The following is a 13264-nucleotide window of genomic DNA, read 5'->3' on the forward strand; positions in this document are numbered from 1 at the left end:
GTACCATTCTGCCCAGTCTGGCATACCATCACTTCTGACAGATAGGTACTAGGGATGATCAAGACCATCCAGTTCCTCTCCATCCCCCCTACCCACCCTTGCTCCCCGTCCCTCTTCAGGGACCTCTCTTGTAAGTCACTCCTGAGACAGGAAATAGAACGCCTCCTGCAACTAGGCACGGTAGAACTTATACCGGTACAATGCAGAGGGAAGGGCTTCTATTCCCATTATTTTTTAACACAGAAGAAGTATGGGGATGGAGACCCATTCTTGATCTCAGGAAACTAAACAAATTAATTAAAAACACAATGATTCAGGATAGTTACTTTAGCAACAATAATTCCTGCACTGGAGCAAGGGGATTGGTTTGCAGCCCTCGACCTACAAGACGCATATTTTCACAGAGTCCTACACCCAGCACACAGGCAATTCATCTGATTTATATGGGCACAGGACCACTTCCAATACATGGTATGACCATTTGGCCTCTCCATGGCCCTTTGGGTGTCTTCCAAAGTTCTAGCAGTGGTGGCAGCCCACTTACGCAAGCAAGGGGTCATGATATACCCGTATTTAGACAATTGTCTACTCAAGGCTCATATCTGAGAAAAGGCCATCAAAGTCACACAGAAAACAGTGTTGCTTTTCACAGATCTCGGTCTACAAATAAACCTTCAAAAGTAAACACTAACACCAGTCCAACAACTGTACCTTATTGAGGCCCACCTAAACTTTATAGAAGCGAAAGCATCACTATCACCTCAGAGATTCGTCACCCTGACAAACCTGATCAATACCACAATACACAGTCCATGGGTATCTGCCAGGATCTTCCTTTGTCTACTAGGACACATGGCGGCGACCACATATGTCGTAAATCATGCCAAACTATGCATTCACTGCCTGCAAGCTTGGCTCTGGACAGTGTACATCCCACACAAACACAGACTGAACAAACTCCTAAGTATGCCAGCAAAGGTCAAGGACTTGATACAATGGTGGACTCACCTGCAAAATGTGTGTGCAGGCATCCCCTTCCTCTGGCCTCCCCCCGAAATGATAATTACAATGGACGCCTCCCTATTGGGATGGGGTGCCCACTTAGACAGCCTCACAGTACAGGGTAGATGGTCTTCTTCAGAATCAACAGTTCACATCAACGTTCTGGAACTGCGAGCATTTCATGACTCTAACTGAAAACAAAGCCATACAGATCATGACGGACAATATGGCCTGCATGTTCCATATAACCAAACAGGGAGGAGTGAGGTCACACTCCCTATGCACAGAGGCCATAAAGTTGTGGACATGGTACATCCAACACAACATCAACATATCAGCCACAGACCTACCGGGATCTCAGAACATCACGGTGGACATGCTAAGCCAAAAGTTCTTGCATGACCACAAGTGAGAAAGAAACACCTCCGTGATCCAGAGCATACTCCAACAATGGGGGTTCCCCTCAGTAGACCTATTTGCCATGAGCTGGAACAGCAAATGCCCAGCGTTTTGCTCCAGAGCGGGTCTGGGACCAAAATCCAGAGGAGATGCATTTCTTATCCTGTATGCCTTAGTGTCATAGAGTGTCATAGAATATCAGGGTTGGAAGGGACCTCAGGAGGTCATCTAGTCCAACCCCCTGCTCAAAGCAGGACCAATCCCAAATTTTTGCCCCAGATCCCTAAATGGCCCCCTCAAGGATTGAACTCATAACCCTGGGTTGAGCAGGCCAATGCTCAAACCACTGAGCTATCCCTCCCCCCGCCTTCCTTCCCATCCCTCTACCACTGCCCAGAGTCATAAACAAGATGAGGACCGATCAAGCCAAAGTCATCCTGGTAGCCACAGCGTGGCCCAGACAAACATGGTATCCATACTTAAGAGAGATGTCAGCATGCCCTCCACAAATTCTTCCACTTTTTCCAAATCACCTCTCTCAGGACAAAGTTCACACTCTGCACTCGAACCTGGAGACACTCCACCTGAGAGCCTGGCTCCTCAGTGGTTCCAAGGCTAGGAGATGATCTGCTCTGAGGAAGTTAAAGACTTCTTGCCAACTACACACTTGTCATACCTCCACAAATGGAAGAGATTCCACACGTGGTGTCTAAACAAACAAATCGAAGCCACCAATTCTACCCTTTCTGTAGTCCTGGACTACATACTTTACCATAAGAAATTGGGTCTCTCAATGAATTCATTACAGGTACACCTGGCAGCAATTACAACCTTCCACCACAAGGTGGACAGCGTTTCAGTCTTTGCACACCCAACTACTAAAAGATTCCTGTAGGGCATTTGTAACCTCTACCCCGAACCGATAGCCCCAAATCCTCCGTGGGCCCTCACCCTAGTGCTTTGACCTCTGACGACTGCCCTGTTCGAACCTTTGGCTACACGCTCACTACTACACCTTTCCATGAAAGTAGCCTTTCTAGTAGCCATCATGTCCACGAGGCATGTCAGAGAAATAGGAACCCTTAGGGCAGAACCACCATATATGATTTTTCTTAAGAAAAAGATCACTCTGAGACCTCACTCTAGATTCTTACCTAAAGTCCCTTCTTCATTCCACCTCAACTAACCCATCCATCTTCCCACATTCTTCCATAAACCTCATAAGAACAGGCAAGAGGTGACATTCCACACCCTGGATGTCAGAAGGGCACTAGTCTTTTATCTAGAATGGACCAAGTCGTTCATAAAAACTCCCAAACTGTTCCTCTCTACTACAGAACACTCCAAAGGCAAACCCATCTCCAAGCAGAGATTTTCCAAATGGATTTCAGGCATCCAGCTCTGCTACTGTCAACAGGGGCTACAACCCCCTTCATGGCTCAGAATACACTCCACAAGAGAAGTAGCCACATCAGTAGCCGCCTTGAATGCGGTGCCTATTAATGACATATGCAAAACAGCTACTTGGACATCACCCCACACATTCATACAACACTATGTCATTGACCAGGTCTTAGCATCTGGCACTTGGCTGGGGCACATGGTACTATCGTCCATTCAGAATTCACTCCGAATCCCTCCTTCCACCTGAGGGGCACTGTCAGTCACCTAAAGTGGAGCGGCCACAGGGACATCACTCGAAGAAGAAGAAGAAGAGAGGATTATTCACCTTGTGCAGTAACTGAGGTTCTTCAAGATGTGTGTCCCTATGGGTGCTCCACTATCGTTCCTCCTCCCCACTACTTTGGAGTTCTAATTAGTCCTCTGCAGTAGAAAAGGAACTGAGGGGGGTGGGCGGCCACACAGCGCTAATCAACTGCCACTACAGGCGCAAGATGGGGAGAGTGCATGTGCAGCCTAGCCAGGTACTGCTGTTGAAATTCTCTGACTAGAGGCGCGCAATCCCCTAAAGTGGAGCACCCACAGGGATACACATCTCGAAGAACCTCAGTTACTGCACAAGGTGAGTAACGCTCTGATCCCCAGTCATCTACTCATGTCAGACACCTGGCAACATAAGAGGCCACCAACTTCCCTGATTGTATCTTGGCTTCGCTTCCATTGGGAACAATGGAAGGAAATGGCCATTTTGAAAGTGAGCATTTTAATGGAGAGTAGTGTGGCCTCATTTCCACTCAGAACAAGGGGGCATAGCAGCCATTAAACTTATCACTTCTTATCCATCCAAAATGCTGCTCCAAAATCACCCTTCTTACCCATTGCTTTGATCATATAATTCCCCCTAAAGTCACTTCACTTGCCCCCCATTGCAATGTGTATTGAGTTTAAATTTCCTATCCTTGCTTCCTACATCACGCCTATATCTATGCCCCAATCTCTCCTTACTCCTTTTGGAATGCCAAGTGAGGCAGCCTCCCTCTCCTCAACTGAATTGCTGCTGAAAAGTTTCTTCTGCTCTGAAGCCTAGGAGAAAAGTGAAAACAACCCAAATCCTATAATTAGGAATATATTGTGGCAAATTGCTGGTACGATTATGATGGGTCCCACGCTTCCTCTTCCGGGGGGGGCAGTTCAGGGCGCAGTTTCCTGCCCCTGAATTAGGGTATCTACTGTCCCACTAGTAACCCAGACAAGGGTAGTGGAGAGGGAGGGACCCAGGCCCGCCCTCTACTCCAGGTCCCAGCCCAGGGGCCCTAGGGATGGTGGTAAACCACTTGAACTAGTGCTTCCTTCCCTTGGGCTACTTCCCTCCCCTGCTCTTCAGCTTGTGGGGCTTCCTGCCCTCTCTCTCTCTCTACACAAGCCAGGTGTCTGATTACCTAGGGTCTTGGTCTTCTAGCCAGCTACGGCACTCCTTCAAACTGCTCTCTGCTCCAACTCCTTCCCCTGGCTGATTGAAGCAGCGGTTTTTTATCAGGTGACTAGCTTCAGGTGCTCTAATTGGCTTCAAATGCTTTTAATTAATCTATAGCAACCTTTCTTCCCTCTACAGGGAGTAAGGCGTCTCCTCATCCTGGGACTTACATATCTCTCCTATATCACTCTCCTGCTGCCTTCTGGCCATGCTGTATCACATATCCTCTCACCCTGCTCAACACCATGGGGTTGGGCTACTTGGGACGAGAGGCAATGCTTTCATGACAAGCCATCTGTGTTGCCGTGTTGGCTTCCGGCCCTATGCTGTACTCGGAAATGAAAGGGTTGCAGAGATAGGAACCATCTAGTCACTCTTGCATTCTTCTTGTTTCTGTGCATTCACTGGAGCGGGGCGTGGTCTGTCACCAGGGTAAATCGCCGTCCCAGTAGGTAGTAGCGGAGAGTTTCCATGGCCCATTTTATCGCCAGACATTCCTTTTCAACAACAGCCTACTTTTGTTCCCTGGGGAGGAGCTTCCGGCTCAGGTACAGGATCGGGTGTTCCTCTTCCCCTACCATCTGCGAAAGGATGGCTCCTAGCCCTACTTCCGAGGCATCTGTTTGTAGGACAGATTCTTTCTTGAAGTCTGGGGCTATGAGTACTGGATGGCAGCAAAGGGCTGTCCTTAAATCTGCCAATGCTCCTTCTGCTGCATCAGACCATTTTACTATCTTGGGGCCCCGAGCCTTTATCAGGTCCGTCAATGGCCCTGCTCTTGTGGCGAAATGAGGGATGAATCTCCGATAGTACCCTACTAACCCGAGAAATGCTCTGACCTGCTTTTTCCAAATGTTCTCATACTATAGGGGTTACTCGAGCTATTCGCGCTCTCATCTGTGTCACATGCTCAGTGACATTCTTTCCTGGGTTGGGTTGTTCTTCCCAGTCCTCCTTGGCGATAGCTAATATTCCGCGTGGGTGGCGTCCATATAGTAGCTCAAAGGGAGAGAAACCGGTGGACGCCTGGGGGACTTCCTGTATTGCAAACATTAGGTATGGTAGAAGGGTATCCCAGTCTTTTCCGTCCTGTGCTACCACTTTCCGGATCATACTTTTAAGGGTGCGGTTAAACTGCTCTACCAGTCCATCTGTTTGTGGATAGTAGACTGAGGTCCGTATGGCATGGATGCGGAGCAGGGTACATAAGTCCTTCATTAATTTTGACATGAAAGGGGTTCCTTGGTCAGTCAGGATCTCCTTAGGGATGCCCACTCTGGCAAAAACCTGAAGTAGTCCTTTTGCTATTGCCTTGGATGTGGAGTTTCTTAAAGGCATGGCTTCTGGATACCGTGTGGCGTAGTCAAGGATGACTAATACGTTTCGGTGGCCCGGTGTTGATCTTTCCAGTGGGCCCACTAGGTCCATGGCTATCCTTTCGAAAGGGACTTCAATAATAGGCAAAGGTACTAACGGGGACCGCAAGTGAGGTCGGGGGCTATGCAACTGGCATTCCGGGCCAGAGGTACAATAGTGTTGGACCTCCGCGCGTATTCCTGGCCAATAAAATCTTCTTAGGACTCTATCAAGTATCTTGTCTACTCCTAGATGTCCCCCAAATAAATTATTGTGAGCTAACTCTAGTATTGCCCTTGTGTGTTTCTGTGGGACTAAGAGCTGCTCTACTTCTTCCCCTCGAATTTGCACTATTCGGTACAACAGATCACGTTTGATCACATAATACGGCCTTGGGCCTTTGGTCTTTCCTTCCACAGGTACACCATTTACTTCCACTACCTCCTCCCTCACATTCGCATATAGCGGGTCATTGGCTTGGTCCTGCCCGAAATTCTCATGTGCAGTACCAATTTGACCTAACTCCATGGGACCTATTTCTTCTCCACCCCTTGGTGGCCCTTACTTGGGCTAGGAACCGCCTCTAAGTCCTCACTGGCCTGAATTGTCTCCTGGCCTCCTGAACGGGTTCGCTTACCAACCAGGGAGGCTTTCTGGTTCTCTGCTAGAATCCTGGTCCCTAGCCTTTTATCTGCCCTCTTTTCCTGCCTAGACTTTCGGGGTTTCCCGGGGGATGAAAATAGCTCTGGGGCAAATTTGGCAAAAATTGGGGTGAGGCTATCTGTAGGTGCCTCCATCTCAGCCTGGGGTTTGCTACCCTCCCCTGGCTCTACTGGGGGGAGTAAGTTCTCAAACCTGGGGAAGTCCCTACCAATTAAGACCAGGTAGAGGAGCCTAGGGACCACTCCTGCAGTTACCCTGGTAGTGTTTCGCTGGATCTCAATCCATACTGGGATTGTGGGGTAGAAATTTATGGTGCCATGAACGCACTTTACTCCTGTGGTTTCGGCCCGGGTTAGTTGGTCTTGCCCCACCAACTTCCCCAAGACCAGTGTGACAACACTCCTGGAATCTACTAATGCTATGGTAGCAATACCATTCATCTTTACTGACCTTGTATACCCAGGTGAGGTCATTGCGACCCCTACCAGGCTGATTAGGCCACATTGTTCCCCAGGATCCCCCAGATTGCACTGCATAGACTCTTCCCTGTTGGGGCATTGGGTTGCTATATGCCCCAATTCCCCACACTCGTAACACCGACCTCTTATCCCGGTTGCCGCCCTCTGCCTGGGGCTATTTGGTCAGCCCCCCCCCCGTCAGCCCTTTCTTCCCAAACCCCCAGGTCCCTTCTTGGCCTCGGGCCATTCCTCAATGTCTTTCCTCCCAGTTATGGTTCTTCTGTAGTTCTCGACAGTCCGGGGCAATGGGTTTGGGGCTGTCTTCCTGGTTTGCCATGTCTCACTCCCTGGGGTCTGGAACAGTTCACAGGCTGCCAGCTGTCTTTCCACGAGGGAGACCAACTCATCGTAGGTAGAGGGATCATTCTGGCCAACCCAAGCCCGAAGGCCTGGTGGTCGCCCCCTCATATACTGGTCCAGTACCAGGAGCTCCATCTTTTTTGGGGGGTGGGGGGGGAGCTGAGGGCCTCAGGGCGCAGCCATTTCCGGGTCAGGTGTATCAGGTCAAACAATTGCGATCGAGGTGTCTTGTCCTCTATACTCCCATTCATGAAACCTCTGGGCTCGCAACGCTATGGTTACTCCTGATCTGGCCAGGATCTCTGCCTTCAGCTGGGGGTAATCCTCCGCAGTCTCTGCAGCCATATCGTAGTAGACTTCCTGGGCCTCTCCACACAGGAACAGGGCGAGGATTCCAGACTACTGATCTCGGGGCCACGCCTCCCACAGGGCTGTTCTCTCAAATGCCAGGAGGTACGCCTCTACATCATCCTCCCGTGTCATTTTCTGTAGGCAGTGGCTGGCCCATATAGTCCGGGTTCCGTCACAATTGTGGTTCCACTCCATAAGGGCCTTCATCTGGTTTGCCAGCTCCTGTAGTAGAGCTCGGTCCTGGGCAGCCTGATTCATCAGCAGCCGATTAGTCTCCTGCTGCACCCGAGTCGCCTCCTGTTGGGCGGTTGCTAGGATTCGGGTAGCCTCCTGCTGGGCCATAGTGGCTTGTATTAGAGCCTTGACCACATCGTCCATCTTGGGGAACAGTATGGTTTTGGTTAACCCTGGTTTAAGTCTCCAGCACGGAGATCCCACTCCTGACACCACGTGTGGCAAATTGCCAGTACGAATATGATGGGTCCCGCTCTTCCTCTTCTTGGGGGGGCGGGGGGTTCAGGATGCAGTTTCCTGCCCCTGAACTAGGGTATCTACTGTCCCACTAGTAACCCAGAGAAGGGTAGTGGAGAGGGAGGGACCCAGGCCCGCCCTCTACTCTGGGTCCCAGCCCAGGGGCCCTAGGGATGGTGGTAAACCACTTGAACTAGTGTTTCCTTCCCCTGGGCTACTTCCCTCTCCTGCTCTTCAGCTTGTGGGGCTTCCTGCTCTCTCTCTCTCTCTCTCTGCACAAGCCAGGTGTCTGTTTACCTAGGATCTTGGTCTTCTAGCTAGCCACAGCACTTCTCCAAACTCTTCTCTGCTCCAACTCCTCCAAACTGCTCTCTGCTCCAACTCCTTCCCCTGGCTGATTGAAGCAGGGGGTTTTTACCAGGTGACTAGCTTCGGGTGCTCTAATTGGCTTCAGGTGCTTTTAATTAATCTATAGCAACCTTTCTTCCCTCTACAGGGAATAAGGCTTCTCCTCATCCTGGGACTTACATATCTCTCCTATATCACTCTCCTGCTGCCTTCTGGCCATGCTGTATCACAATGTGTACACAACACTATTATTATTATGTATTATTTCTATTACTGTTGTCCTAGGACTGTGCCCTGAATGATTTTGCCATTGACTCCCCTGTCCTTTGTCTTGTCTCCCCTCTTCTTTTTTATCTATTTTTTGACTCTCACTTGTGTCAAGTTGAAGCTTGATGCAACCCCATGCTCTGAGTGTTCCTAGCCTCTGTTTGCCAGAAGCTGGGAGTGGACAATAGGGAATGGATCACTTGATGATTGTCTTTCTGTTCATTCCCTCTGAAGCACCTGGTATTGGCCACTGTCAGAAGACAGGATACTGAGCTAGATGGACCATTGGTCTGACACAATGGGGCTGTTTTTATGTTCTTATGTTCTTTATATTTAATGTTTTCTGGGCAGAGGCTATGTCTGTACTTGTTTCTGTGAGGTGCCTACCACAGTTTTGGGCACTCAGAAATGATAACACAGTATCTCAACATCTTTCTCCTTCCCCCATCCTGCATGGGGTATTTAATGGAAGGTCTATGAAGAGAGTAGAGAACTTGGGACACACGCTGTCTATAGCCTGAGTTTGCAGGTAGCTGTGTTCTGAATCTTTTGTTGTTTTTCAAAGTTGTTAGTTTCATTCTAAGATAAGGTATGTTACCATAACCAATCTGGAGATCTGTCAGGGTTCCTTCCCCACTCTGAACTCTAGGGTACAGATGTGGGGACCCGCAAGAAAGACCCCCTAAGCTTATTTCTACCAGCTTAGGTTAAAACTTCCCCAAGGCACAAAGTCTTTGCCCTTGGATTAGTTAAATGCTGCCACCACCAAGTGATTTAACAAACAATCAGGGAAAGAACCACTTGGAGTTCCTATTTCCCCAAAACATCCCCCCAAGCCCTTACACCCCCTTTTCTGGGGAGGCTTGAGAATAAACAAGATGAGCACAAACCAGCCTTGGATTTTTAAGACCCAAAAAACCCACTCAGATTCTTTAAAAACAGAACTTTATTAGAAGAACAAAAAAAAATAAGAGAACAACTCAGTAAGATCAGAATGGAAGATAATCTTACAGGCAATCAGATTCAAAACATAGAGAATCCCTCTAGGCAAAACCTTAAGTTACAAAAAGACACAAAAACAGGAATACACATTTCCTCCAGCACGGCAAATTTCATAAGCCAAAACAAGAAAACCTAACACATTTTCTAGCTAGATTACTTACTAACTTAACAGGAGTTGGAGGGCTTGCATCCTTGATCTGTTCCCGGCAAAAGTATCACACAGACAGACAAAAGCCTTTCCCCCCCCTCCAGATTTGAAAGTATCTTGTCCCCTCATTGGTCATTTTGGGTCAGGTGCCAACCAGGTTACCTGAGCTTCTTAACCCTTTACAGGTAAAAGGACTTTGCCTCTGGCCAGGAGGGATTTTATAGCACTGTATACAGAAAGGTGGTTACCCTTCCCTTTATATTCATGACAAGATCATAAATGTGTCTGTCACTGTGGCACAGTGTGAATCTGATCACATAATTTCAAACAGCCTAACATATTTCTTCAGATGCTAAACGCCCCAGTTCCCTCTACCCCAGAGGTGGGAAACTACGGTCCGCAGGCCACATCCGGCCCGCGGCACCATCTTGCCTGGCTCCTGGCCTGGGAGGCGGGCCCCAGCCCCTCCCCCTCCCCCGCTGTTCTCCATCCCCCATAGGGGACAGTGCTCTGGGCTGCGGGCTCATGCAGAGCAGCGCGACAGCGTCTCAGGCTCCGGCTGGGCAGCACAGCTCCCAGACATGCTGTACTGAGCAGCATAGTAAGGGGGCCAGGGGGTTGGATAAGGGGCATGGGGTCCCGGGGAGCAGTCAGGGGACAGGGGGCGGTTGGATGGGCTGGAGGTTCGGGGGGGGGTCGTCAGGGGATGGGGGACAGGGGACAGTTGGATAGGGCAGAGGTTGGGGGGGGGCAGTCAGGGGACGGGGGGGGTTAGATGGGAGTGGGGTCCCGGGGGGAGGTTAGGGGCGGGGGTCCTGGGAGGAGGCAGTCAGGGGACAAGGAGCAGGGTGGGGATTGGATGGGGGGGTTCTGAGGGGAGCAGTCAGTGGGTGGGAAGTGGGAGGGGGCAGATAAGAGGCAAAGGCCAGGCTGCTTGGGGAGGCACAGCCTTCCTTACCCAGCCCTCCATATAGTTTCACACCCCGATGTGGCCCTCGGGCCAAAAAGTTTGTCCACCCCTGCTTTACCCACTTGCCAAAACATCCATATTTTCTCTGATAACGTCTATGAATTGTGTTGCCAAGTACAAAAGCTGCAGCACACTGAAAACTGGGAAATGTTGAGACAGCATAAGATAAATTGACATTCTTTGGCTATCCCTTGATGCGAGGATGATGTCTGCCAAGGTGGTGGGGGTCATTGGTGGGTTTTTAAGTGGCTGAGGAGCCTAATTTGTGCCCTGCAGATTTTTCCACAGAAGTGACAGGTGTTATCTTGGACGAGACACAGTTGTTGGCTAGACTGTTGTGCCCTTTCTTTCCTCGTTTGTTGCTTCTCTGTCTCATGAGCATGTCTGTTCTCCTCAAAGTGAGCTGTGGTTTGGTACATGGTGTAAATTGACTTCAGTATCAAAACAAATAACATAGACTACTGTAATAATTGTATTCATTTTCAAATTTAATTAAACGAGAACTTCAATTTTTAATGTCAAGAAAGTTATCAGAGGAGTGGAGGAATGAATGTCAGGCATTCTTCACGTTTGTCCGTCTTGTTTTAAGGAATCTTGAATATCTGGAGGTGGAATTATTATATTTCTGTGCTGATCAGTTGTCGCTCACACATTTTTCTTAGCCATCCCTGTAAAGGTCCCAACTGACGTTTGGTAAATGGTGTCACAACTACAATTGTGCTTGCATGAGGTTTAAATCTTACAGAAAGTATCACCACCTGATTTGCTTGAAACCTGTCACCTAGTTGTTAATCTTTCACAGGGTTGGAACGAACTGAAAAAAGTTGCATGCTTTCCTGAGAATGGAGTGGTCTCTCTGAACTCGAGCTCTTGCTAGCCAGTAGACCTGGGTACTCGGTATCTTGCTAGCCAGTAGTCCTGTTGTACGCATGGGTACTCGATATCGTGCTAGCCAGTAGTCCTGTTGTACGCATGGGTACTTGATATCTTGTTTTTAATCCTATCTTATTCATAAAATAATTACTCGTACAATCACCATCACCTAATTAGTATTTCTTCCTAAATTACACTCTTTACCAGAGGAAGGATGTTTTTAGGGTTAAGGTACTAGGCTAGGACTTAAATGTGGGTTCAGTTCCCACCTTTCCTATAGACTTTTTGTGTTACCCTTGAACAAACCTCTGTGCCTGGATTTCCCATCTGTAAAATGGGGATACACTATTAAGTGAATAAGGCTCTGTCTACACACTTCAACCAAATTTATAATCTCTGTGTGTCATCGTCAGCTGGAAACATGATTTATGTTCACACACTACATGGTTTCTCTTCACCAAAGGAGATCACTAGGGTTGTGTTAATCCTTCAATGTGCATATACAAACAGTCTTACAATGGAGTTTGAAAAATATACAATTTAGTGTGGATTTTGCTACTTTTTAGATTGAACAGAGTGGTGAGATCCCTCCTTCCTGCTGTAATTTTCCTGTGGCTGTTTGCAAAGACAAGATGTTTGTGTTTTCTGGCCAGAGTGGAGCAAAGATCACCAATAATCTCTTTCAGTTTGAATTCAAGGAAAAAATGTAAGTTCTAACATTTGATTCAAGTAAAATACATGTAGTATTTCTGTTGTTCAGGGTGAAGAAAGTACATAATGAACGATATTGAAGAAGGAACAGTTTGTATTTCATAACTAAGAAAGGCAGTTCTTTCTCATTTCTAATTTTTTTTTATTTTTAGTTGAGGTTTAATTAGGCTGATATTTGGATAATATGTTAGCAATAACACAATAGCTTGACAATATGCTTTGGCTAGATAGAGACAATTTTTTCTACAGAAGAACAGAAACTCATATTGATTCATTTGAAATAATAGGCAGTGGGCACAATTTTCGGATCTGGGTGTGTAATGATAGGCTCCTCAATCCATACCTAGGTGTCTAATTAGAAGGGGGCTGATTTTCAGAGGTGCTGAGCAGCCTCAATTCCCTTTGAAGTCAATGGGAGTTGTAGATGATCAACATCTTTGAAAATCAGATAATTTAAGTGTCTATATAAGGATTTAGGAATGTAACTTCAAGCTCCCAATTTAGAAAATCTTAACTAGTGCCTTTTCAGATGCTCTGTTACATTTGGCCCCAAACAATAGGAAAATATCAAGAGTGCACATGGTTTCCTCATTCAGCAATTGAAAGTTCCTGCTTTCTTAGACATTATCACCATGTGGAGTGCTCATAGGAATTTCATACCATATGTGTCTAACAGGGGGAACAGCATGAATCTACAGTTCAAGGAAATGAAATAACTATGAAAAGCAAATGTCTAGTTAGCTCTTGGGGGGCAGCAGTCTGACCTTGAATCCCTGCACATGTACACACATATGCACTTTCAAACAGTGGATTCCAGCTTTTGTGGGAAGGTTTTTATTTCAAACTTTTGATCTCACAGTCCAATTAGTTAGGTTGGGAGTTGGATAATTATTAAATATTAAAAATCTGAGTGTGGTATAATGAAAGAAGTTTTAAAAGTACTGGTCTGGAACCACAATAGAGAGACAGGTTTCAGAGTAGCAGCCATGTTAGTCTGTATTCACAAAAAG

At 47.6% G+C, this 13264-nt stretch overlaps 1 protein-coding gene across 4 annotated transcripts in view; it reads left to right on the forward strand.

Moving 5' to 3' along the window:
• Window positions 1–13264, forward strand: part of LZTR1 (leucine zipper like post translational regulator 1) — a 277700-nt gene that overhangs the window by 103975 nt on the left and 160461 nt on the right. For all 4 annotated transcript variants that reach the window (XM_074936115.1, XM_074936111.1, XM_074936112.1 and 1 more), the window contains exon 8: window positions 12110–12249. In XM_074936115.1, coding sequence (XP_074792216.1) covers window positions 12110–12249 — 140 coding nt within the window. The remainder of the gene's footprint in view (window positions 1–12109; window positions 12250–13264) is intronic.

The sequence above is a fragment of the Natator depressus genome, chromosome 21 (assembly GCF_965152275.1).
Source record: "Natator depressus isolate rNatDep1 chromosome 21, rNatDep2.hap1, whole genome shotgun sequence".
Classification (NCBI taxonomy): domain Eukaryota; kingdom Metazoa; phylum Chordata; order Testudines; family Cheloniidae; genus Natator; species Natator depressus.